The sequence below is a fragment of the Anguilla anguilla genome, chromosome 6, assembly GCF_013347855.1.
Source record: "Anguilla anguilla isolate fAngAng1 chromosome 6, fAngAng1.pri, whole genome shotgun sequence".
Lineage (NCBI taxonomy): Eukaryota > Metazoa > Chordata > Actinopteri > Anguilliformes > Anguillidae > Anguilla > Anguilla anguilla.
In genome coordinates this window covers 25,299,158-25,324,396 of record NC_049206.1, presented here as the reverse complement: position 1 = coordinate 25,324,396, position 25,239 = coordinate 25,299,158, and the positions used below count along the sequence as shown (strand labels likewise).

The 25,239-nt window shown below is 43.2% G+C and overlaps 2 protein-coding genes across 2 annotated transcripts in view; both read right to left on the bottom strand.

The window, feature by feature from the left end:
• Positions 1-525: 525 nt before the first annotated feature.
• Positions 526-10,127, bottom strand: alpi.2 (alkaline phosphatase, intestinal, tandem duplicate 2). The gene is made up of 12 exons (XM_035421910.1): positions 10,065-10,127; positions 9,057-9,084; positions 7,931-8,047; positions 6,281-6,396; positions 5,856-6,030; positions 5,239-5,411; positions 4,411-4,536; positions 4,091-4,160; positions 3,671-3,805; positions 2,149-2,340; positions 1,870-1,986; positions 526-1,287 (listed from the first exon to the last, which is right to left on the bottom strand). The coding sequence occupies exons 1-12, from the start codon at positions 10,116-10,118 to the stop codon at positions 1,001-1,003; spliced, it is 1,590 nt and encodes a 529-aa protein (XP_035277801.1). The 5' UTR covers positions 10,119-10,127; the 3' UTR covers positions 526-1,000.
• A 2,808-nt stretch (positions 10,128-12,935) lies between these two features.
• The window catches only part of dis3l2 (DIS3 like 3'-5' exoribonuclease 2), a 46,559-nt gene continuing 34,255 nt past the window's right edge, over positions 12,936-25,239 (bottom strand). The window contains exons 15-21 of the mRNA XM_035421909.1: positions 22,300-22,483; positions 21,214-21,300; positions 20,618-20,765; positions 20,076-20,206; positions 19,376-19,480; positions 17,515-17,619; positions 12,936-16,024 (exon numbers count right to left, since the gene is read on the bottom strand). Coding sequence (XP_035277800.1) covers positions 15,923-16,024; positions 17,515-17,619; positions 19,376-19,480; positions 20,076-20,206; positions 20,618-20,765; positions 21,214-21,300; positions 22,300-22,483 — 862 coding nt within the window. The 3' untranslated portion in view covers positions 12,936-15,922. The remainder of the gene's footprint in view (positions 16,025-17,514; positions 17,620-19,375; positions 19,481-20,075; positions 20,207-20,617; positions 20,766-21,213; positions 21,301-22,299; positions 22,484-25,239) is intronic.

The following is a 25,239-nucleotide window of genomic DNA, read 5'->3' as shown; positions in this document are numbered from 1 at the left end:
GCAATTAACATCATATCATGCACTGTGGCATGTATAAAAATGCTGTGCAGACCCAGTTGACCTCAATTTTGGATCAAGATGACATTAAGAAAATATCTAAAAAGACAAAGGCACTGGTCTACAGAGATGTGGAAAAAAGTGATATGGTCAGATTGTCATCCTTCACCATATTTTCGACAAGTGGGTAAGTGCATGTGTGGCATGCAGCAAGAGAATGGTACAAGGGTGTTCCATCCCTCCAGTATCTATGCCAAGGCATATTGAAGCTGTTCTGGTGGCTTATAGTGTCCCAACTATAAGCCACAAATTAAAGGAAAAACCAACATAAAGAGTCTTAGTAAGGTTACTAAGACTCTTTATGTTGGTTTTTCCTTTAATTTGTCACCCGTCTGTATTTGTCAATTATGATCAGTCCCATTGGACTCCTGGCTACACCCAACCACAGCACAGATTTCAATTATTCCTTTTATTTCCCAAATAAGTTGAATGAGAACATTACCAACCTGGCAAACAAAGAGCCTGATTTTGGGGCACATCACTGCAAAGACACCCAGCGTTTTATCAGAAAATGGCACCCAGTGGTCATGCATTAAATTTAGCACCCACAATCCCAAGAATGCAATAATTGTGATCACTCATGGAACAATAACAGATCTTTTAATGAAAACTTTGAAACAATTACAAATAAATGAGTGAATACTTTCAGCAATTAAGAAGATCATCCAAGGCGGAGACTTAGAAGCAAATAAAACAAACAACAACAAAAAAAGAATAAACAAGAGCTGGCCATCCCTTTATTCACAAAAGCTGAAGTATTTAGCAGGTCTTCTCATCCTCCTGAACTCATACTGATTAAATGAGTTTACTGTGGAAGCTGCCTCCTCCCACAGACATACAGAATAATGCTCTCACTTAATCATTCTCAGTACAGTACAGTCACTGAGCAGATGAGTTGGAGGCACTAGTACTTGTGGGGCTGCGTCTTCCATGTGCGAGTTCTTCACACGCAAATGCAGGCGTACACAGCCGGCAGCAGGCTCAGCAGAAGGGTCAGGAAGCTGGACCGTGAGGACATGGCGTTGCTGGGCTCCACGTACAGCTGCAGCCGGCAGTCGGTGTACGGCTCGATGCAGGCAGCGTAGGCCATGGCGTGAGCGATGTAGCTCTGCTCCTGCACTCCATGGAACAGGTGGGCCATGGCGCCCTTGGCAAAAATGGCCACATCCTCGGAGCCGTGGGTCTCCGCAGGGAGAGGCACTGCAGCATTCTGCATGTAGTCATTACCATCTGAAAGGCAGAACAAGACATACTCATTGGATTGGATATGCTCAGCCCTGTGCAGGGTGCCAAATAAAACAAAAATAAATGAATAAAACTACCGCGTTGCAATAAATTTGCACAAACCCACACCACACCACACACAAAGGACTGACCCACCCTCTTTTCCTCAAACCTAGAGCAAGCGCTAAAAAACAGGATTAAAAATACCAACCTTGGCACTAATACCCTTGTGCCTTATTGCGATGCTCGATAATATCGAACTGCCCTCTGGATACGTGCCACTGCCTTAGGGAGAAGCTTTTTGCCTTCTTGAAACAGAGCCCTAAATTTCCATTTATCTGCTGAATAAATGCAGCCACATGGTGGTGCCAAAACTTTTTCTATGGCAACACTAACACCAAAAACTTAACTGAAGTGGGATTTATACAACATATCTGCTAGGTGGACGCTTTTATTTTTGCTTTTCATTTAAAGTTAGTCAGTGAAAATTATGGTAATATTTTATTATTGTTTAATTGTATAATTGTCTTCTTTTTTTTTTTTTTTTTACAGTAAATGTACTTTGATATTTAGTTACAAGGCTCTCACCTGCAATGGTTGCATTAACTTCAGGGCGGCTTCCTTTCTCTACTCTGTACCCAGGTCCATTTCCGTATAGTGCATTAGTGAATGGCTTTCCATCATCAGCTATAACTCTTGACAGCCCTGAGAGAAAGACAGAATTCACAGAGATTCAGGGCCCCCAACCCTTCAGTACTGTTCATAGTACATTAACACACCACAGGATGTTGGATGCTTTTCTGCAATATGACAAAACTACAAAGAGCAGACGGAGGAATTAAAACTAAATAAAGAGAGGCTCTGTACCCAGGACAGGGTTACCCCTGGAGGAATACCCTCCGAAGCTGAAGACGTGGGAGTGATCGGCAGTAACCACCGACAGGGTGTCTAGTTCACTGGTGAGCTCTCCCGCCCTCCTGATGGCCCGGTCCAGCTCCACTGCCTCTGTGAGGGCCAGTTTGGCCTTTCCAGCATGGTGTCCGTGATCTATCCTGCCACTTGAAGGTCAGAGCCAAACACAGAAGCGTATAAGTATCCAGTCCAGTCCAACACCCAGCCTCACAACAAGGAAACTTTGGTAGATCTTCAAACCCTACATGCCGGCCAGACCCCTCCGTTCCGCTACCTCAGGAAGCCTGGCACCTCCCCCTCTTCGCACCTGCGCTTCCCGATCCCCTCTCCTGTCTGTTCTGGCCCCACGATGGTGGAGGTCAGAACAGCTGAGACCCTGACCCACTTCAAGTGACAACTGAAGACTCACCTCTTCAGGCTGCACCTCTTCCCATCCCTCCCTACCTCCCTGTAATCTCTAAATTGACTGTAAGCTTGGGGTTGTAACTAGGTAGCTGTTTCGTAGTTGACTTAGTTAATGCACTCGTCGTAACTACTGCTTGTATTTTTGCATAGACTGCGTTGTTGCTGTTCTTGTTTGTGTTAATCAGTTTAACCTACAGGGTCCAAGTTGAACTGTGCGGTTGTTCCCTGCACTTGGAATGGTACTTCTCTCTAGGGTTTTCGACATGCTTGTTCCTGGTTATGGTTATACACTTTGTTGTACGTCGCTCTGGATAAGAGCGTCTGCCAAATGCCAGTAATATAATGTAATGTGGTAATTAAAATTGAGAAACTATACATGGTCCAAATGATTTCTGCCATTACACAAGTGCAGAACTGAATGCATTAGAGTGCTAAGAGTGTATAGAGCATGCTGAGTAATATGTGTACGGATATGTGAGCTCCTCAGATGCACTTTCCTGTAAGCCAGTGACTATTTTACACAAAATTCACACCATACTACAGGAGAGCTAGCACTGAAAAAGCAGATATATAATTCTCATTGACAACTGGCAACCTGAGAGCACCAGGTGTGTTATTGAGGGGAAACATAGTGCTAACCAGTGAGACCCTGATTAACATAAATCCACCTTACCCCTGGAAGGGCAATACTTCTGAAGATTCTAGTCAAAAGCCCCAGGTGTGACAGCTAAAGATTTTTAGGGGGCAAAAAGAAATCTTTTTTGCTAAAGATTTTTTAGCAAAAGATAATTTGGGGCAATAACAGCAATGTCTTAGTTATCAGGCTCAGTCTGTACTTACAGTATGAAGAGTGCTTTTACTAACCAACCCATTCAGGAGCCTTAAAAATCTCTTCATGAAGACTCTGGATAAGTGGCCCTGGGCTTGCCCAAGGGAACAACAGCAGGACCAAAACCCAGCACTCTCTGGAACCACAATTTCACCGCTCTAACCTCTGTACTGCCTTCTGTCTAACCAACATCATTCCCCCTCCCTCTGACTGAGGATCAGATGAATGCTGCTTAAAACTCATCTTCCACAAAAAGGTAAAATCCTTTGGGGTTCCTCCTGAGGATAAGGATGGCTTTTTCCATCATCTCTGTGAGCGATGGGTCAGTGTTGACGTCACGGTCCAGCTCAAACCTCATGTCCGATGGCTCAAACAACCCTGGGAAGAGAGGCAATAGACAGCAACCAAAACTTACATGGCAGTTCTGGGCATATCAGACACACTCATACATGTATAAAGAATTTCCTTACACTCACAACTCCACAGGGTGAGTCTAGCCAAGTAAAAAAGTAGAGCACTCAAAACATAGAGCTGCACATATAAAAACTGAATTTAATGGAATATAATGGTGACAAGTAATCCAGACTGATGTTTTAAAGTAGCAAGCATCTTCAGAGGCTCTGAAGACGCTTATTTTTTCAACACTTTAATATAAAAACTTACCCATCAGATAGTCTGTTTTATCCAGATCTACAGAATTCAACTCTGCCTTGTTCCACACAAATCTTGCATTCTAAAGGGAAATTTAAAATACTGTTACTGGAAAATCAAAATAGAATGTGCTGTAGTTGGGTTTGTTGTATCTTTGATTTAGTGAGTTCTTCCTGATTCTGTGATAAAAAAATTAAAAAAATTATACAAAGCCAAAACTAAGGCAATGCTGATATTAAAATTTTCTGTTCGAAAGACCCGTTTTGGAGGACAAACATTTTAATGTGGCCATTTGGTTTCACCATAGTAAGGGGATGGAGGTTCTTGTTCACCTTCTTGCCTTTGAGCCATTCATTGATCAAGTTAACATTGTCCAGTCGGGTTCCAGTGGATTCTGGGTATTCAGGATCCTGAGTCACATTGGGCAGCATGTACTTTCTCCCTCCTCCAAGGATAACCTGCGCCAGAAACACCAGTCTGTGTCAGACACTGTACAGTGGATAGTTGAATCAGTTGAATAATCATTGAGTGTATTGAGCAAAACAACCCTTTTTCACAGATAAAGAGTGAACCTCCAGTGTATTATTCTTTTAACCAAAAGAAGCTAGAGCAGTGGTTCCCAACCCTGTTCCTGGATAACTATCGTCTAGTAGGTTCTCACTCCAACCATAACAAAACAAACATCATTCAAAAACTAAAGATCTCATTGAGCTGCTAATTAGTAGAAACAGATGTGCCCGGGTTGAAATGAAAACCTACAGGACGGTAGATCTCCAGGAACAGGGTAGGGAACCACTGAGCTAGAGATTCGGCCTATAGAATGCACACAGGTTTTGTTTGCACTTACAGTATGTGGAGGCAGTGTAAATGAAACAATGACATCAAGATGAAAAATGACTTTTAGCATTCCATCCAGTTTGGCTGCTACACAAACTATTGCCCCCTCAATGACAATCCATCCAGTGATTCTATGTGTATCTCAAGTTTTTATAAACAAATCCAATCAAAATCATTCTTACAGCTTAATAAATTTCCCCTCACCAAAACTCCTACATCTGCCAATGCAGGACCAGAATTTTTCATAAGAAATACAGAGAGATTGGCTTCTAGGTACAAGAAATGCTGTAGGTCTATCTGAGGGAGTAGCATTCTGATCTCACTTGCATATCGGTGTTGTGGACCAGCTGATAGGCGATGTCCCGGCACCCTTGCTGCACTGCATCAGGGGTCAGTTCTGCATCACTGTACCATCCCCTGTCGGCCGTGTGCGAGTATGCGGCTCCCGGGGAGGCGTGCTGGACCCGCGCCGTGGATATGATGCCCACTGATTTCCCTGCAACCCAGAACGCACACAATCATCAGGTTCCATGACTCTTGCAACATGGAACACTGTCGATCAAAAGAATCTGTCCTCTCTGCAACACAGAATATACAGAGTTACCAGAACCTTCCAAACTGGCATTCAAGCTGATACAGAATCACCAGAGCCTTTCCACTCTTGCATTCAAGCTGATGCAGAATCATGAGAAGAAAAACCATTACACCATGCATTACATTTTTGGTTGAAACAAATACGTACAAGTCAATAATCAGCTTATGTACCTCCCTGTCCAAAGCATTTTGTCAGGCTTTACAGTGCTAATGTGTCTGATAAGCTCTTTCAGTTACCAGAAGGGACTGCCTTTTTGGGAGAGTTGCACGAAGGGCTTGCCACGAAGGGTGGATGATGGTGTGTGTATGTGCGTGTGTGGTGGGCGGAAGATTCTGGCATCCCTACCTGCCATTCTGGCTCTGTGTAGCACAGAAAAGACCTCATTGCCTTTGGTAGTGTTGCACTGGTACCGCCGGGCAGAGGCGCTAAGGCCTAGCGTGCCGTAGTTGGCCTTGACACCACACAGGTATGCGGTCGCTGTACCCGCGCTGTCAGGCATCTGCTGATCCACGTTGTAGGTCTGGATGGACACCACAGAAAACCGGTCAAACAGCTTGCATGTACAAACTCAAAAGAAGGAACATACATCCTTCCTCCACCTTGCTTTCATCTGTGCATGGCGCCATAGTTTGCCCAAATTATTTTTGTAATATTGCATTTTCTGGTTGACCTCTTTCATATGCAAATGATTCACATTCGGATCAGGGCCTTGGTTGGCAACATGGTTCTCAGTGTGCAGAATGTGATGGATTCTGGGGGAGGGTCCTGACCTTTGAGAGAGCCAGGTAGGGAAAGGTGTCCATGGCCAGGGAGTTCTCCTCGCCCGTCTTCCCTGCCATCTGCCCTTGGAGGATCCGGGCAGCTGCCACTGTGGCGATACCCATGCCTGGACATAGGTTAGACACATGCTGGTGGTAATGCTACCTTCCACAAGGCTCAGACACATGCACAGATCTCTCAGAAAGCACAATGCAGTTATGAGAACGCTGTGACACACTACGTTATGAACCCAGTATATCCCTGGGCAAAATGCATGATGGTGCCAATGCTACCTTCCATAGAGGCTAGATGCATACTGATTCTAATGCTTCTTCCATTATCGGTCAGACAATTACTGGGGTCAATTCTGCAATTTTGCATGGGTCAGAAGCATGCTGGTGCAATTGCGACCATCACCATTGGCCAAATGCATTCTGGTTCAATTGCCATCTTCCACAAGCGCCAGACATATGCTGGTGCTAATGCACATGAGCAACTGATTACTGAGATGCAGTAGCAGCTGAGATATCACGAAAGGTAGCGGAATCTCAGACATCAGTTGCATTAACACCAGCATATGACTGCCCCTTGTAGAAGATGACTATTTTTTCAGATGGAGTGGCATTTTAGATGGCCTCTTTTAAACACACATTTTTGTATATAAAATGCATATTAACATAATTTTAGTGCATTTCAGTTTAGCAGTTCAATGAAGTCAAAAATCATTATTTGATTATTTTGAGTATCTAAATGCTTCTGCATCCATTCCACTAAAAAAAAACCTTATCATACTCCTGGTCTCTGGGGAAAACATGATATCCCACAATTCAAATCACCTGCTCATCAGCTGCATTCTCCTAGCTACAGAGATGATAGTTTATAAACGAATCTAGAGAAAACAGCATGCAGTTTGGTTGTCAAATGATTTTGAATTGCAGGTTGTTCAGTGTGAACAAGGGGAAATGTGAAATGTTGCTCTTTTCGAAGTGTGTGGTTGTTTTAATGTATGTGAAGGTACATTAAGTGTAACTGGTTTGGTCACCAACCAAAACTACACCGGGAGTCTGTCAGACCAGGCCGGCTTAGCCAAGCAGCTAAGTGGTATTGAAATTAACTCTATGACAAAGTTATGTGTTTATGGACTTCAACTACATTACCTGTTATATGAAAGAATATGCATGTATGAAACAATTCAGGTCAAGTGCCATTTACACTTGTACCCCACCCAGGACTTGTACCCAGGAAAGATGGCATCCCACTATTTTCTCTGTGATTTTAAAACATGATCAGAGTAATTAGCATTAATATTTATTTCTGCAGGTTACTGAACCCCTGGGTAGCTTAAGATATTTAAATGAATGTTGGGATATAAAATTTCTTGTGTGGATCCTGAGATATACTCAATTTCATAGCAGTGACATCTCACTCAATTCAGTATATGCAACCAGATATTCAGTGATGAGCTGTTACACACTGTAAAGAACATTTATAACTATTATCGTGTGCTAACTGGGGGAAAAAAAATCCACAAAATCTGAAACTGTCCCTAACTTTTCAAGAAACATCCAATTCCAGAGTTCGCAACTTCCACAACTCTGGACGTTACCAGTTAATGTTAGTCTTAACAGTACTTTGCCTGTCCCCTCTCCCCTCTCTCTTACCATCACCAAGGAAGAGGATGAGGTTCTTGGCCTGGTATGGGTTGGGTTTCAGGTTCAAAGCCTTCCTCAGAGCCTCCTTTCCTTTCACATTCCAGAAATTGGGGTCTTCTTCCTCTACTGCAGAGAAGCACATAAGAGAGGAGTCACATAGGACCCTAATGCAGGTCCTTCACACTACACACTACAGCTAACTTACCTTTCACAACCATACCTATAACAGTACTATCCCAGAAGGAAATTCAGAAAGAAAGAGAACAGCTAGATAGGGCCCGGCTTCCATAGGTTGCAGAACTGAGAGCTGGTGTGTAGGGTCCAATGGTAATTTGAAGATATAATGTAATAGTTCCTTTAGCTGTAGTACGAAGGTATTTAATCTGATGTGAGCCAGTATTGGAAGCCAGAAGAGGGAGATGAGAAGGAGAGTAACATGGCTGAGCCTGGGACAGGCTGCACATCAAGTGACCAGCAGTGTTCTGGATGAGCTGCAGAGGTTTGATGGCAGAGGCAGCAAGACCAGCATGGAGGGAGTTGCAGTAGTCCTGATGGGAAATAATTAGTGCCTGGACCAAGAGCTGGCTTGAGTAGGTCATAAGGAAGAGAAAGATTCTCCAGGTGTTGTACAAGAATATGCACCCAATTTATTGCTCTGACGTTCTCAGAGAGGGATATTTTGTTGTCTTGTACCACCATGTAAAAAAGGGCTGTAATTTCTACATAGTGATACAAAAATACCCTTTAATAAAAGCTGAGAATCCGTACTTCAACCACACGTGAATTGTTTGATTACAAATCAAAAATTGTGGAGTACAGAGCCAAATCAAGGAAAAAATGTTCTTGCCCCAAACATTATGGAGCTAACGGTATAATATACCTCAAACAGGACCTTCCAACATTATATTATTTGCTAGAACTCTACTTTCCAAAAAGCACTACACAGAGTCATTTTAAAAATGTGGTTTCAATCAAAGAAAAACCTTTACACAGGAATGTGTGTGTGTGTGTGTGTGTGTGTGTGTGCCACACACTGTAAATATAAAACATTTAATATTGGTAGTTTTGGTAGTTTAATTTACATTTAATACACTATTGTTACTAGGCACATAAAACAAAAGCGCATATTACATACCTGGAATTACAGCAGAGGACCAGTTGGCCTGGAGATAAAACAATAATCCAATAATGAGGGATGCACACAGTAGAGACATGGTGCAGCAGTTCTATTAAAAAGTAACAATGTTTGTGTTGGCAAAGGGACAGTTTGAAGTCTCTTTTAAAATGTCAGTCGCTGATCAAAGGGCAAGCTGTATATAAATTTTAACACAGCATTTTATTACAGTGCTAATCCTGAGGGATGCAAATACCAATTTTATATGTATATATGAAATTTTATAGGGGGATAGGGGGGTTACAACCCACCATTACCCCCCCCCCCCCCCCCGCCCAGTATTACAAAACAGGCCAAATAATCCCCAGAATAATGATGCATGATGATGAGAAAAATAATTTCATATAAAGATGGGGATTTCATGATGTGATTAAGATATAGCCTGTACGCCTTAGTGTTCATCGTGAAAGTCTGCGAAAGTATTCCTGGTCAGTGTCTCAGGAGGCGCTGGAGCCTATCCCAGCATCCATTGGGCGAGAGGCAGGAATACGCCCTCGACAGTTCGTACACACACCATTCACTCACGCACTTGGGGGCAATTCAGACTCCCCAACCTAACTTGCATGGCTTTGGACTGTGGGAGGAAACCCATACAAACACGGGGAGATCATGCAAAGTCCACACAAAAAGGCTTTCCACTGATCTTGTTAAAACATAAAGCACTTGTTACTGTTGCAACAGTTGTGCATGTTATTCAATCATTTCCCACTGCTGTGCATGTGATCAGTTAATGAAATAAATAAACATAAAAAATTTTTTTTCCAGTTTTCCACGATTTTCAAGAACTTTGCAGCAACAGCTCTGTGACTTCTGTGACAAACTCTCAGCCTTACTGATCAGTAATCTGTAGTTGATTATTTTCCCCTTATACTGTCAGAAAAAAGGGTATGAAAAGCTCCTATAAAGGGACAAACACTTGTCACTTGGGTGGTACTCTATAGGCAGTTTGGAATTACTCTTTGGAATTACCTGGTATTCTGCATTAATTACACAACGCAATCTGCTTAAACCAATAACAAACATAATAAAGACTTCTTCTTGTTAATACTGAATGCATCACTTAAACATTCACAGGTTGGAAAATGTGAGCCTCCAGGCTAATGAATTCTCCAAAAGCTAATTGGAGTCAGGTGTTTCAGTCAATGAGATTGGAGGTGTGGGTTGCAGGTGCCCTACCCTTTAAAACACAACGTTGGTTACTGACAGAGACTGCTCTTCTCAAGAAACTGGTTCATGTGAACCATGCCCTGAACAAAGCCTGTGAAAGGCTACAAACGCATTTAAAAAAGGCCTGGCTGTTTATCAATCCACAATAAGACAAGTTGTCTCCAAATGGAGGAAATTCAGTACTGCTGCTACTCTCCCTAGGAGTGGGCATCCTGCAAAGATCACAGCAAAAGTGCAGCATGCAGTGCTGACCCAGGTCAAAAAGAACCCTAGACTAACAGTAAAGGACCTGAAGAAATCTCTTGAACTTGCTGATGTCTCTGTTTACTGTGTGTCCACTTTTAGAAAAAGGCTAAACAAGACTGGTATTCATGGCAGGACACCACATAGGAAAGTTTGAAGACCACCTGGATGTTCCACAATGCTTCTGGGACAATGTTCTATGGATAAAAGTTGCACTTTTTGGCATAAATGCACAATGCTATGTGTGGAGGGAAAAAGCACTGATCACCAACACACCAAAATCTCATCCTAAATGTGAAGGATGATGGAAGCAGCATCACAGTTTGGGGCTTGTTTGCTGCCTCAGGGCCTGAACAGATTTCAAACATTGAGGGAACAAAGAATTAAAAATAGAATCAAGAAAGTTTACAGTTCAATGTCAGGGTAGCGGACCGTTACTTGAAGTTTAATAGTAATTGGGTGTTGCCACGAGACAATTACCCAAAACACATGAGTAAACTAACATCAAAATGGTTTGAACCAAAGAAAATTCATGTTTTGGAATGGCCAAGTCAAAGTCCAGACCTTTACCCAATTGAGATGTTGTGGCATGACCTGAAGAGGGCTGTTCATGCAGGAAATCAGAGAAATAATAAACTGAAGCAGTTTTGTAAGGAGGAATGGTGTCCGCATACTTTTGGTCATGTAGTGTACTCTTTCCAACCTGTGAATGAATGATTTGACCTGTAAATGATAAGACCATGTGTTCAACATAGACATGAAAAGTGCAATTGATTGTGTGTTAGTTCAAGCAGAATGTTTTTGTCTATTATTGTGACTTTGATTAGGATCAGACCACATTTAATGAGTAAATAATGCAGATATCCAGGTAATTCCAAGGGGTTCACAAACTTTTTTTTTGCCACTGTATATTATGCAAATGACAAATGCAATGAAATTTAATTCCTGTGTTTGGTTGCCCATGTGGTCCTCTCATTTTTTGATGACCAAGATAAGTACTTCTTTACCCACTATTCTACACCACACCTGCCATAAGTATACTTCCGCACCCACTATGCGACACAGTGCCCGACTTCTGAGGGCGTGGTACTCCTTCAGCAGAGCCACTGGATTTGCTGGATTTCCGCAGACTGAAGTCTAGGTGCAGTTTCTTTGTCCAGCGCAGTGGCCAACTGCTTACTCACAGCCGTCAGTTTAGAACAGGTGCTGCTACAATGGGCACAATGCTTCAGAAGAACATCAGAGCAGCGGGAGATTAGGATGCAGCGTGGGAGAGTCACAGCCGCCCCGCTTAATCCAGTCACGACTTTACTTTCTCACTTGCGTTAAAAGAAGAAAACATTTACCGAGGGAGTTGAATTAAAAACGACATTTGAAAAGAATACAAATTCTGAATAACACAAAATGCATTTGTTTTGGTCTCAATCATATGGAAACGACTTAATTTAAAAAACTTTGACTGCAGGGCAACGGCCTTGAGAATGTTTTTATACAGAGGCCTCAGATGTTGACAGTGGCAAGAGTAGTCATTCTCCCGCACCCCTCCTCCTGAAAGTACAGCTGGACCAGAGGCCCCACCCCTCCTACCTTCATTAAGCTCAGGGACATAGCTCACCCTGCCCTTATCAAGACAAAGGGTGGACAGGTGTCCCCATGCGACTTCCCTTTAACTGAATCAGCAAGCAGGGACATGCTACACTTCCCTGGTACAAACTGTGCTTGTTAAAATCCCAGACTCCCTTAACAAGCCCAACCTTTATTGCACACATAAACCAAGAATCATGGGAATGAGGCATGATGCACCGAGTGAACGATTTTAGCACGATTTACTCATTTATCGTCCTCATATTTCTACATACACGGCATGACTGAACATACTGACACAGCAGTGCCCAACCCTGTTGTGATTTTCTGGAAGCTCAGAGAAAGAAACAGAAGATTTTTGGCTCCATGTGTGGTCCACTCCTCTACTCGCTTGAATCCAATAGGCAGACATTTCACTTCTAAGTATTTAGTGCCATTTCCTTTGGCACTAAAAAGTAAACCGTACAGTAGTGCACTGGCATGGAGAAGTCTCAACACCACTTTGGCCAATCGGTTTCACACTGAGGCCAACAATATTCTCCAGGGCGCTGTAATGTAAAATGATGGCACAGATGCCGAAGAGGACTGTGGTGCAGTCAGGTGTCAAGAGGATGGGATTTATTTATTCATGCAGGGCTAATAATTGTTATTGAAAACATCCTCCTACAGGTGTCTATAGGGCCAGATGTACATTGAAAAACCTTCATGAAGTCACCCATCCATTTCAAAGGTAGAGTAAGTGCTAGCTCAGCATTTCCCATGCAACGTTCAACCTAACAAAGCCAGCTCTGGTTCCTATGACTAATGTATGAATGAGTAACTAAAGAAAAGACAGTGTCACCATCATTTAGCTGATTAGTTATTTTACTGGTTTCCAGAAAGTTCCAGGTCGAGCTGTACACATCAGTTTCATAGAAGCACATTGAATTACTATTACACTTGACAACATTTAATGCTGGTTACAAAGTTCCATCCCTAGACCGCCACTTCTTTATCTTTCATCCGGCTCTACAAATGGAGTGGCAGAATGATCCTAGATGCCCAAACACACAGTGACAGGAATACATTCATTCATTCATCCATTTCATTCTTATGGGTAACAATGAAATATAGGGAGGACAGTAAACTCAAACAGCACTGCTAGGTATTTCATACTACGCGCATGTGCACTCACACAAGCACACATACATAAATATAAGGCATGCCTCAAATATCTGTCAAAATGTAACCAAAATCAACCTTCAGGACATACTAAGGATGAATTTGTTTGGACAAACAGAAAAAACGGAGCTGCCCTCTTTCCATGGACCACTCCCTCACATCAGAAGCACAAATAAAGATGAACAATTCCTAAATTATTTTAAGAAAATAAAGAGCACAAAAGTCACTGAGTTTTGACTGTATTGGGACAGAAAATAATCTGTATAATGAAATATCTGGAGAACAACCTTCATTGACATGTCACACAAAAAACTGCATATCAGCAAAATTCTAATACACAAAAACATTCATTCCTATATTAACTGGGTCCCTTTGTGTGCCAGAGAGCAGAGAATAGTTTCCATCCATTAAAAGGTTAATGAATGCATTATTTCACAGAAAGGACAGACTGCTTTAAAACTACTGAGAGAATATCTGAGAGCCACAGCTGGTAATGTGTGTATTTACGAGGGGAAAAGTATTGCATGACCTGAAAGGCACATAAAAGCAGAACATATTACTGGAGGGAAAGAAAAAACATGAAAGGGGACTTCAATTATGTAAATCACAAGGCACAGTGACATATATGTCAAATACATTTACAAAACCATGTTGGAAAAAACAATTCAAACTGAAGCACGTTAAACACAGGTGAAAAATGCGGTACTCAGCCGAAAATTCAGATGTATGAAATATCACATAGAGGCCTGAAGTGTGGGTACAATCCTGTTTTTACATCACTTTTTTAACAGACTATAAAACAGAGGTCGAACCAGAGTTTATAGGGCTACCTACAAGCTTTGCGAGAAAACTACAATTTACAGCACATTGACTTCAGTTATCTAGTCATCCACGGTACCATCTAACTGAAGTCTTTTCTTTCTGTAATTGCTGTATTTAATTAAAATAAGCTTACAAAAGGAGTTTTGACGTATTGGAACTATGAATTATTTAGACGCAATTAGAAATCATAGTAAAGCAGATCTGGTGGTAGTATGGTCATGTTGCATTTAACTCTGGAATCCCTGGTTGTCTTGGGGGCACAACTTTCGGGGTCACTACACAGTACAATGTCCAGTGTTGATTCAACTCTACTAGTGTAATTCAATGCTTAACGGATAACATTTGGTCCCACATTCCGGAGTGGGACCAAATTAAATCTTTTAAGAGTTGAATGAACACTGGACATTTTACTGCATAGTCTAGCGCATAAGGTCTTGATTAAATTTCACACTTGGAGGCACTAGTCCTAAACTTCAGGTCAGCTGTGACAGCTTTGCATAAGTCAGGTATGAGCACATAGGTGCATTGATCCAGGTAGAGTAAATAAATATTTTTAAAAGAATCAAACTCTCTGCAGCTCCAAAGCTTTACTTGAAGTTGATAAATGATCTTGCAGATAAGCCCATATGGTAGATTAGAGGAGCTATTGTACTTCTTGAGTATACAAAAGGACGCATTCAACATTCAACATGAACTGCTGCATAAAAAAAAGCTAAACACATAAAACGCATACACCATAAATTAAGAAATAAACATAAGGACCATTAACAGGATGCAATATACATGAAGGCCTCACGTACAATAATTCTACAGTAGCATCAGTATATCCATGGAACACTTCCTAGACCTGAAATAGAATATTTTCAAGTATTTATGAAAATGCAGTCCAAGTAGACTGAGTCCACACCTGTGAGCAGTCGCTGTGTGCAGCAGGACGACTTGATCTGTATTTAGAGTGTGGGAGAAATTCTGAATTCAAAGTAAACTTTTAAATGTACACAGAAAAGCTTTCCTATTAGCAAGTACGGTGAACGTGGAGAATGTTCTGCCCAGGCTCAATACAAGTGTGTGTACTGGGCTGCTAACTGTACCCACGAGGCAATGTAAACAAAATACTGTGCAAGTTGAACCAAACTATGAGTTCTATAAAACATGGCTGCTGTTTTTCTGGAGCAAATGACTGGACAATTCGATGACGCTCCCTGGCTAAGAAAAATTGTAGATAATCCACATTTTTAACAGGTTTTCTAAAGATGTTCCTGACATCTAGATGAAACGATACAACATGTAATTTTATTGCCATAAAACAAATTTATGAAAGAACATTTTCTTTTTTTCCATACATTCAAAACAAATGGCTTAAGAAATATTAAAGCTTGAATATTCAAAAAAAAAAAAAAAATTCCTCAGCTCAAAAAGCTGAACTGGCAGTATTTAAAAAGGACCCAAGCTGGTCTCCATTTAAATTAAAAATCTGAATTCATTGCACTATTTTGGGCCTTTTTCAATTAGACAAAGGCAGCCAAGCTCTACCTTTACCAACAGTGTTACAGTTTACTAAAAAGCAGCAGTTAAATTAAAAAAACACCACTTGACTAATAGTAAAAACCAATGTGTGCATTTCCATTCAAGCCTTGACATTTTTTTTTTAATTATGCATGTGTGTAGTTTGTATGCATAGAGCTCTGCTGTATTGGTGTTTGTATGTGTGTGTGTGTCTGTGTGTGTGTGTGTGTGTGTACATGTGCGTGTGCATGTGCGTGTCTGTTGTGTGCACACATGCATGAGTGTTCTATGGATGCAGGTGTAGTGTTGTGTATGTTACGCGTGGTGCCAGTCGGAGCAGGTGTTCATGTTGCGGTGTCCGTCGGGTGTTTCAACACTGCGCTGTACTTCATGGGGGCTGCATCCGCCTTCAGCACCACCTCCACCAGGGAGAAGATGGAGATCTCCTGAGAAGACCCAAGCATCCGTTACAGCAGGGAGATCCAGTGGACACAGGGACACACAGAGGCATATATGTATTCATGTACACACATGCACACACACATGCACTAACACAAGCACACACGCACGCACGCACGCACACACGCACGCGCACGCACGCACACAAGCATGCACGCACACACACACACAGTCCCAATTCACCACCTAATCACACCCCCTGTGTTTTGAGGTACGCTAGTTATAAGTGTCACTAACATAAGAGTCACTCACAAGCGAGGGAAGGTAGGCGGGCGACAGGGAGCACAAAAAGCAGCATTTGTGTGGGATGCACTTTTGGTCTGCTCTGACGAATTGGAATTTACAGATGGGAATTTTCAAAGAACTGATTATTATCAAAAATGAATCATCACCACTTAAAAGAATATCACTTAACGGTTGGGCACAGTGAGCTACTTTAAACCAGCACATTTGCATTACAAAAAATGAATACCGCAATTTAGATTCATGTTATCAGTACACTTTAACTGACGAAAATTGCCTCATTTCAGAGACTTGTTTGCAAACAAGGCAAGACTGGAATAACCACGATACGTGTCTTTTGAAAAGGCGTGACATGGCAGTCAAATTGCATTTAAATGTGGTTAGGGTTAGGGTGCCATGCTTTAACGATTCCAGCAACGAGTGACGCAATGCATGCTGGGTCAGCACTCGCTTTTTAGCCAGCACTTTAATTTCCTTGTTATTGAGGGAACGTCGGAGGGCCGAACAGTGACTGCTCCTCGCTGAAATTTGGCTCACTCAGTTCTGGGACAACCCTTGTACAAAATGAAGACTCTTGTGAATGTGCAAAATGACTAAGTGTGTAGTCAGAGTGATTAGGAGAAAAAATGGGACCGAGGGACACACGTTTACTTCAGTACTCTGGCTTTCTGCATGATGCAACTATGATCACATGACCTCATGGTGAATTTTTGGGTGGCGTGCAGCCGTATCTTCGTTTAGCGTATCCGAGGTCCCAGCACTGAACTCCTACAAACCAATCAATTTACCAGCAAGTGCCTCACCAGCAACCTGATTTCCAGATTGGTCATTTGGCTACACTGTGTGAGTCCACCCGTGTGTGCAAGAACCATTTCCTGTCATGGACTCCATGGATCACGAAACTTCAAAATGGGACTGTCAGTAGCCCAGGACTGTGTGAATTGGCTACATGCACACAACCATAGGATTGAGCAAAGACTGAAAGCACAGAAGCTCAAAAGGCTTGAAATCCCACCGGCCAAGCTGCCCCTTTGACATCATTTCGGGCCAAATGGCTCATTGAATTGGTATGCCGGTACCAAAATTTTCACCCGAGTGGTAATCGGAAAATCAGGCATCAGAACCGCCCCTGTGGCGACCCTTTTGAACCCAGGAAAAGTGACGGGTTGCAGAGGGTCTTTTTTTGACTGTGGGCACTTGCTAGGCCCTCGGCGAACGTGGGAAGAACCCTTACCTGCCGCACAGAACCCTGCTCTGGGTCCTCTGCTGCCCAAATGAGAGTGAGCTCTGGCTTCTTCCCCACCTTGTTGAAATGAAAGTTCTCAAGGCCTTGCAAAGCCTGTCAGGAAACAAACAAGACCAGGTCAAAACCTAGCATATGGCTGGACCGGCCGACCAATGGTGTAACTTCATAACTCAGCCGACCAATGGTGTAACTTCATCACTCCCTCAGTTACGGTCCAGCCAAAAAGGCACTTAAAACAGATCCACAGCTTCCTCTCATGTACTACCCACTAAATGTGAAACGCCCGCTAACCTTGGTGGGCGACTGCATTTCTTACACCATTTACTCACTTAGAAAATGCCCTTATATAGAACTACTGTAAACACAGCGAGCAATTTGGGAGCTGATGGACAGCGTTCCACCAATCAGAGCCCAGTGAAAGTGAAAATCTGCCGTTACCTTTGACCAGCATTTCATCTCATTCGCCTAATGCATTTCTGTTATGCCACTGCACTGCTGTTTAATTAGATTTCCCCGCAATTAATGCAAAGAGGCACGTTCGGTTCCTTATCAGAACAAATGCGATTACTCATGCTTTTGGAGAAGAGTGCCACACCGACGCTAAATCACAGGAGCTGACAGGCTCGGTAATTCCTTCCAGCAGCAGATAAGATGGTACAGTTCCGCTCCTTGTATTTTTCCAGGTCACACATCTCCTTTCTCCGTTTATGCTGTGCCATAAAACGGTTAATATGACGAGTGATGTGCACATTAACACACGGTGGTGAATCAGTTACACATGCAAACTTTGGCTCGGCTACTGAAGTCCATTTGGGTGGGTTAACTCTTGAGAGCTGAGAGGTTTTAGTGGGCTCAGGGGGTCTTTATGGAGCAATGATGTATGGCCTAAAACACTGACTTAGAGGGAAAAAGTTTACCTTCAGCTTGCAAAAGTTGTACTTTGCCTTCCAAATATTCATCGCCTTTTTGTACAGTCAACCTAGGCGTCATTTTATTGACTAAGGGGATGTGGGTGCTAAGTGATAACTATGAGGTAAACTATGAATCACTTTTAAGAACAGTAGTAGATGTCCTTTGTACAGCCATGTGAGTTAACACTTTGCTCTTGTCATCACTCTGATACAAGTGAATCTTGGTCTCATTTATCCACAAGCCTTTTTCTAGATCTTACAAACTGTAACCTGGCCATGCTGGTTTTGTGGCTAACTGGTGGTTTGAATCTTGCGGTGCAGCTTCTGTAGTTCTGTTCGTGAAGTCTTCTGCAGACAGCACGTCACTGACACATCCACACCTGCCTCCTGTAGAGTGTTTCTGATCTGTTGCACAGGTGTCTGAGGTTTCTCCAACTGTAGAGGTCTTCCTTGGTCTACCAGGTCCTTTCCAATTACTGAGCTCACCAGTGCTCTCTTTCTTCTGAATGATGTTCCAAATTGTTGATTTTTGCAAATGCCAATAAAAAAACTCAAAAGGCAATCAAAAGCCTAGAATCCAGACTAGATACTGAAAGCTCTCTTATACCTGCACTAAGGATGCAAATGAACACACTTGACTAATCCGAAACACCTGTGAAGCCATTTGGCCCAAACATAATGGAGCAGCGACCTGGGCGGACTATGCATAAAAAGTGCTGTAATTTCTACATGGTGGAACCAAAATGTATACCCTTTAATAAAAGCTAAGAATCTGAACTTTAACCACGTGAATAGTTTGATGACAAATCAAACATTGCAGAGTACAGAGCCAAATCAATAAATCAATCTCTCTCTCCCAAACGTTATGGAGCTCACTGTATATACGACATATTACTTCGCAGTTCTCTGACAGTGCAAACCCTGACAGTCATACTCACATTGCAGTAGATGCGCTTCTGCACACCGTATCTCAGCACCAGCACATCGAAGGCCTGGTCCAGAACACCCATGACCATGGCCTCAGACTCCAGGGGCCCCGATTCCTGCAGGCAAACGCAAGCGCTCAGAGGACAAGTGAAACTCACTGGACCACGCTAATCCTGGGAGCCAATTTCAACAAGCAGCTCCACACACAGCTGGACAATGACTGTGGCTTTTACAGGAGGCATCTACCACGTGCGGTCAAACAGCTTGGTGGAGCATTATTTCGATCTCCAATCAGACTGCTTACACTAGTGCCTACCATGAGGACCATTTGGCCAAAGCTTGGGTCAAACCAACCAGCATCTGTATAATTGAGATAGTGATATCTGAGACATTTATAGAGATTATGTAGCCCCAGTGATGATAAAAGGGGAAAAAATGAATAACTTGCATAACTGTTACTCTATCATCAAATAATTTATTATCACCTCCTGTTTATGAACAGCATGTATACAATAGAGACTACCGTTATGTGCCCACATAGCTCAACAAAAAGTACCATTTGTACTGTGCTGCAGCAAGTTCCCATCAACGGGCTGCAAGGAGTCAGGTCGTGCTGGAAGACTCTTTTTTGCACTTTGCTTAGTGATGATTGATCACTGTACAGATGTGAATGTCCATGTTTTCAAATCACGTTTAAAGTATTACGGTTACCTTAACGAAGGCGGCGAAGAACAGCTCCGAGCTCATCTCCTGGACTCTCTTGGACGCGGTCTTCTTGTCGTTGCAGTGCGAGGCCCGCTTCTGAACATCGTCCTCGGTCAGACTCATATGGGGGCCGCACCCTGCAGACACACACAGGGGACTTTGTGGGAGCGCACACACACACACACAGGGGCCGCAGCCTGTGTACAGCTGTGCATGGAAAGAGCACAATGCAGAGACAGACCCACACAGTACTGTAACTCCCAAAGGCCTCGCCCACTTGCACACTCAGAATGGCGTTTTTATTGCCCATGCACTACATTCACGTCCAGAGATGCAAGCAAAATTTCCTAATTTTCCAATGAACGGGAAATTCATTAACATGACATCCTCCTGCTCTTCAGACCAGCTCCATGGAGGATAAATGTGTTCTACTCCACCTTCTCCAAACCACCTTCCTACACCCAGGGCAGAGAGTCTCTTTCCTGCTCCACCCTGCCTGCCTGTCTGTCTTGTCTCCCCTTCCCCCCTGTCTCCACCCTGCGGCTCACCCAGAGACGCAGCCAGGAGGCGGTGCACGATGACGTCCGGGTAGCGGCGGATGGGCGAGGTGAAGTGGGTGTAGAGGGGCACGTTCAGGGCGTAGTGCCGGAAGAGGGGCTCGTCCTTCAGAACCCCGGAGCAGAAGTAAATGGCCATCTGAAAGAGAACAGCTTTCAGTGTGGAAGGGGGCCGAAAGGAAGAACATGGAACGACGACAAAGATACTCGGAACAAAAAACAAAAGAATAAATAAATAAATAAATCTTGCTTGCTTTACAATTTTGAACACTTCATCCAGACCTGGGTAAAGATAAGACGCATATTTCAGTAAAATGTTACTGAAATAAGCATCTTCCTTGTATTTTTTTATACTTATTTAAATAACACAGAATGAAATCAATATGCATTCAATTTTACCAAGAGGTCATCAAAAGATTTTTCCACCATACCTGAGAGAATGCAGTCTTATTATTGTGGCTATAAGATCAGTAGAAAACTCAAGGGGAAAACTCTGAAGTTAACAAAGCCTGTGGTGAGCCGTTTTCTAGATTCCCATGGATCTGGAGGGGCCGTGAGGGGGCACCGACACTGTCTCAGTCTCTCACCTGCATGGGCCGGGAGCACATGTGGGTGAGGACCTCTTTCCTGGCGCTGGAGTACTGGTCATTCCCCAGCGTCTCATTCAGGCTTTTCTGTCAAACACATCCAGTGAGGGACTGTAAGCCTAGATTATGTCCGACATGGTTTCACATATAAGACAGCAGCACAAAAGTACTTTTCTTTTTTTTTTTCCTTTAAGGAGGCTACAAGCTTTGTGAGATCTCACAGCCGTTCTCTGCAGAAATATCAGCAGTTTACAGCACAGTCTAAGTGTGTGTGCATAATTTGACATTTAAATAAAGTCAGAAAGTGTTGGAAAATGAAGCCTTGTGTATGACCTAAACACCCATCTTATAAAACTAACCATGTTTCATAAAATTTTTTTTTTAATTTGGCACCCAACGTAGGGCTGTATATGTCCAATTCCAACCCTAATTTGGAATGCCCAACTATCTGCAACCACAGCGACGTTCAAGCAGGAACCCCACTGCCATTTCAGGAGTGTAGACAGCCACAGTTCTCCTCCAAAACACTTAGTGTCACCAAGCTGCTTCTTTATTCACCGTAGACTACAAGCTAAGCTCACATAGAGGGGAGTTGGAGGAAGACCTTTCAAATGAGGCTCTAACATGCAGTTCATGAGTACCTCATTGACCAGCAGGGGTTGCTACAGACTGATGAAACATGGACCAATCACCAAATGAACCGGCCATACTCGGGGCAAAACAATTGCCAATTTTGCTTCGCCTGGTGGAGCTACTGGCCACACTTGGCGCTGGCGTGGTCCAGATTCAATCCAAGACCACGAGGTTAGCATTTTCATAAAATATTTTATAACACATTTCAGACTCCCATTGAAACACAAGAAATTAGAAATCAAGCGCCAGCCTCTGAACGTGTAATCTATGAGAGACACAGGAACCCACAGAGAGTATGTTGGGATTATGTGGTGAGTGCATGGGAAGTATGTGGGGAGTATGTGGGGTGTCAGTGTTGAGTATGTGTTTAGTATGTGGTGAGTATGTGGGTTGCCTGTGGGAAGTATGTAGGGACTATGTAGTGGAGGGGCTCTGTTGCCAGATGATACCCACATGGAGCGCCCCTGCAGAAGAGAAGTCCAGGTTCAGGCCCATCTGGTCACAGAACTCAGTCAGGTCGTCCACCATCTTAGTCTGGGGCGGCGGGTGGCGACGCAGCAGAGCCTGCTTGGGAAAGCTGCGGTAGATCTGGTGAGCGACCGCCATGTTGGCCAGCAGCATGAACTCCTCAACGAGCCTGCGGGAGACAGAGGGAGGGGCATAAAGAGTCTCACACAGCAATGGACATCTCAGCCTATGAGTGGTGAGGGGCTATCTCCCACAGCAACAGCCATCTTAATTAGCCTGAGCATGGTAAGGGGTGTAGCATTCTCTGTCTCCCACAGCACTGGCCATCTTAATTAACCTGTGAGTGGCGAGGGGGAGGAGCATTCTTCATCTCACACAGCAACCGCCATTTTAATTAACCTGTGAGTGGTGAGGGGGAGGAGAATTCTCTGTCTCACATAGCAATGCCCATCTTAATGAACCACAGAGTAGTGAAAGGGAGGGGCATTCTCTGTCTCGCACTGCAACGGCCACCTTAATTAACCTGTGAGTGGTGAGGGGGAGGAGCATTCTCTGTCCCACATTTGAAAGCCCATCTTAATTAACCTGTGAGTGGTGAGGAAGGGATGCTCACTCAACTAAAGCTAGCAGGAGAGAGCAGGATGAATGAATATTCACATGTTCACTCTCATATGTCTATCGTTTCTATCCGAAATGCGCACACACTCACTTTGGCTTAAACAGGCTCTACAGTCATCTAATAACAAATAACATAAGCCACACTTGCGCTCGTCATGTTCAATAGGAAACTGTATGTATTCCGATGAATGCTCCTTGATGAGAAGCATTCGAATAAGAAAGTAATTCAAAACTGCCAAGACAAAAACGCATCTATTCTGTCTGCAGTCAGCAAAGACAGGCTTTAATATCAGTCGAAAACAAAGGGACAGCATCCCCAAACATGCCAACATTCAACCAGGTCTCTGTTTGGGCCAAGTCAATCTGGGACACAATAAATGCTTAGCTTTATACTGCAACCACCTGCCAACTTGGAAGCACAATATCCTGAAAAGCATAACCACTCTCACATTTGCAATATGACTATGCTCCATCTCTCCTGACTCAAGTCATACATGGCTCTGAATCCACTCCGTTTCCTCCACACACAAACCGACGGGAGCTGACTTCCTGTCTTCCCACTGCCTTCAAGCCCCCTGGGCCTCTGTTGATCTCTGGTCAGATGAAGCCGTTTCAAAGCCACTCCAGCAGATGGCAGCATTGGGCCACTTCCAGCTGAGCTCACGGTTGAGCATGTCGATTAATAATCAGCAAGTGTCTTTCATGGTGTCAAGCACCGCAGATTTGCGAAAACTTTGGATGCAGAACTCAACAGTAGCTTACGTCACTACATTATTTATTTTAACCACAAAACGTGACCACTCGCTTCACGTTTTGGAATAATTGTGGGGTCACCTACTGTTCTGGTGGTAAAATTTCTTTAAACACTTTGCCCAGCTTTCCTTCAACCACCTTGAAATCTCTTGTCTACGTAGGTTGTCATGTGCCACGCTCAGGTACAACACAGCACAGTGGCACCTCCCGCTGTACGGACCAGAATCCCTACTCTGCCAGCGCCAACTACAAAAACGCCTCTCATCCTGACCACACCAGTGTCAACTGTGGTTCTAATACTGACCACGCTGTAATTGCCCTGGGTCTCTGTAGAGCTGTGAACTGTTCCTAGAAGTGTGACAGGACTAGTGAAACCTCATAAATTCTCCATTAAGCTATGCTTCCAGGTCAGGGAAATGCATTTTAATAATAAAAGAAGTCAAACACCATTCTAGGCTCATTTTATTTTAAACTGGTCAAATGAAAGGCTTTTGGGATATAAATGAGCAAGGGACAGCGCAATAGTACATTTTTTTTCAAGTCTAAGGTTTCGAAAAGCTGGGAAACTAAATAAATCCACAACTGATATTTTTCTGGTGATTTTTCTAGTCTTTCACAATTGATTACAGAGACCATAAACCAGCTACAGTACCCCAGGCATGACTTGCCTGTAAGCACTATTGGCATCTCAAATGACCTCAGAGACAAAGGGAAACATTTTTTTTCGCAGAATGCAAAAGCCATTATGCTGGTTTGCGACAACATAGAAACATTCTGCTTTAATTGTCAAATGTAAAATACCAATTAGTACCTCAGTAACACTTAATGAAGCATTAGGAAGCAATGGTTGCTCAGTAGCTTCTTACTCATATGTTCCTGCACCGTGTGAGATTTGCCTGTTGTGGCTGCTCACACCCTAATCACCTGCTACAATGGGATTTAAATGAGTCAGTGTGTAAATGACAATGCGCCCTATCACCAGCTGCCAGGACCTCACCTGCAGTAAAACCGCTGGATTAGCGAATGCTAATTTCCATTAAATCATTCCAAAAGCACAAAATGAAAACCAGGTTGTAATTTCCCCTCAAATTAGCTACATTATTATATAGGCAAGCATATTCCCAAAACAAAAGAAAGTTGCACTGTATGTTCAGTAAACTGAGAAAAAGGGGGAACAAACTCTGTTAAGTGAAGCACAGGTAGGCCATTACAGACCCATCAGTGAAAGTCCTTGTTCTCCTCCTTCCGTACACTGTTCTGGGTCCCAGCTGTGCCCAAACACTTTTTCTTCTCCTTAAGAGCTACGAACAGAAAATCTGAACCCATAAAATATGTACTGTATGAAACACAGACTCAAAAACACAGGTCACCCCAGTGGTTTCCACATTAGACTGGTAACCCCAGCCGGTACACGTTAGACTAGTAACCACAGCTGGTCAACATTAGACTGGTAATCCAAGCTGGTCCACATTAGACTAGTCACCCCAGTGGTTTCCACATTAGACTGGTAAGCCCAGCTGGTCAACATTAGACTGGTAACCCCAGCTGGTCCAT

Bases quoted from the DNA above. Each gene is read 5' to 3' on its own strand.
- alpi.2 (XM_035421910.1), bottom strand. From the start codon at position 10,118: ATGTTTGTTATTGGTTTAAGCAGATTGCGTTGTGTAATTAATGCAGAA. The intron at 4,161-4,410 runs GTGAACAAGAAC...ATTTCCCTTTAG, and splicing joins AATGGCTCAAAGGCAAGAAG to AATGCAAGATTTGTGTGGAA. The intron at 2,341-3,670 runs ATGAGTTTTAAG...TCTGACCTTCAA, and splicing joins ATTTTACCTTTTTGTGGAAG to GTGGCAGGATAGATCACGGA.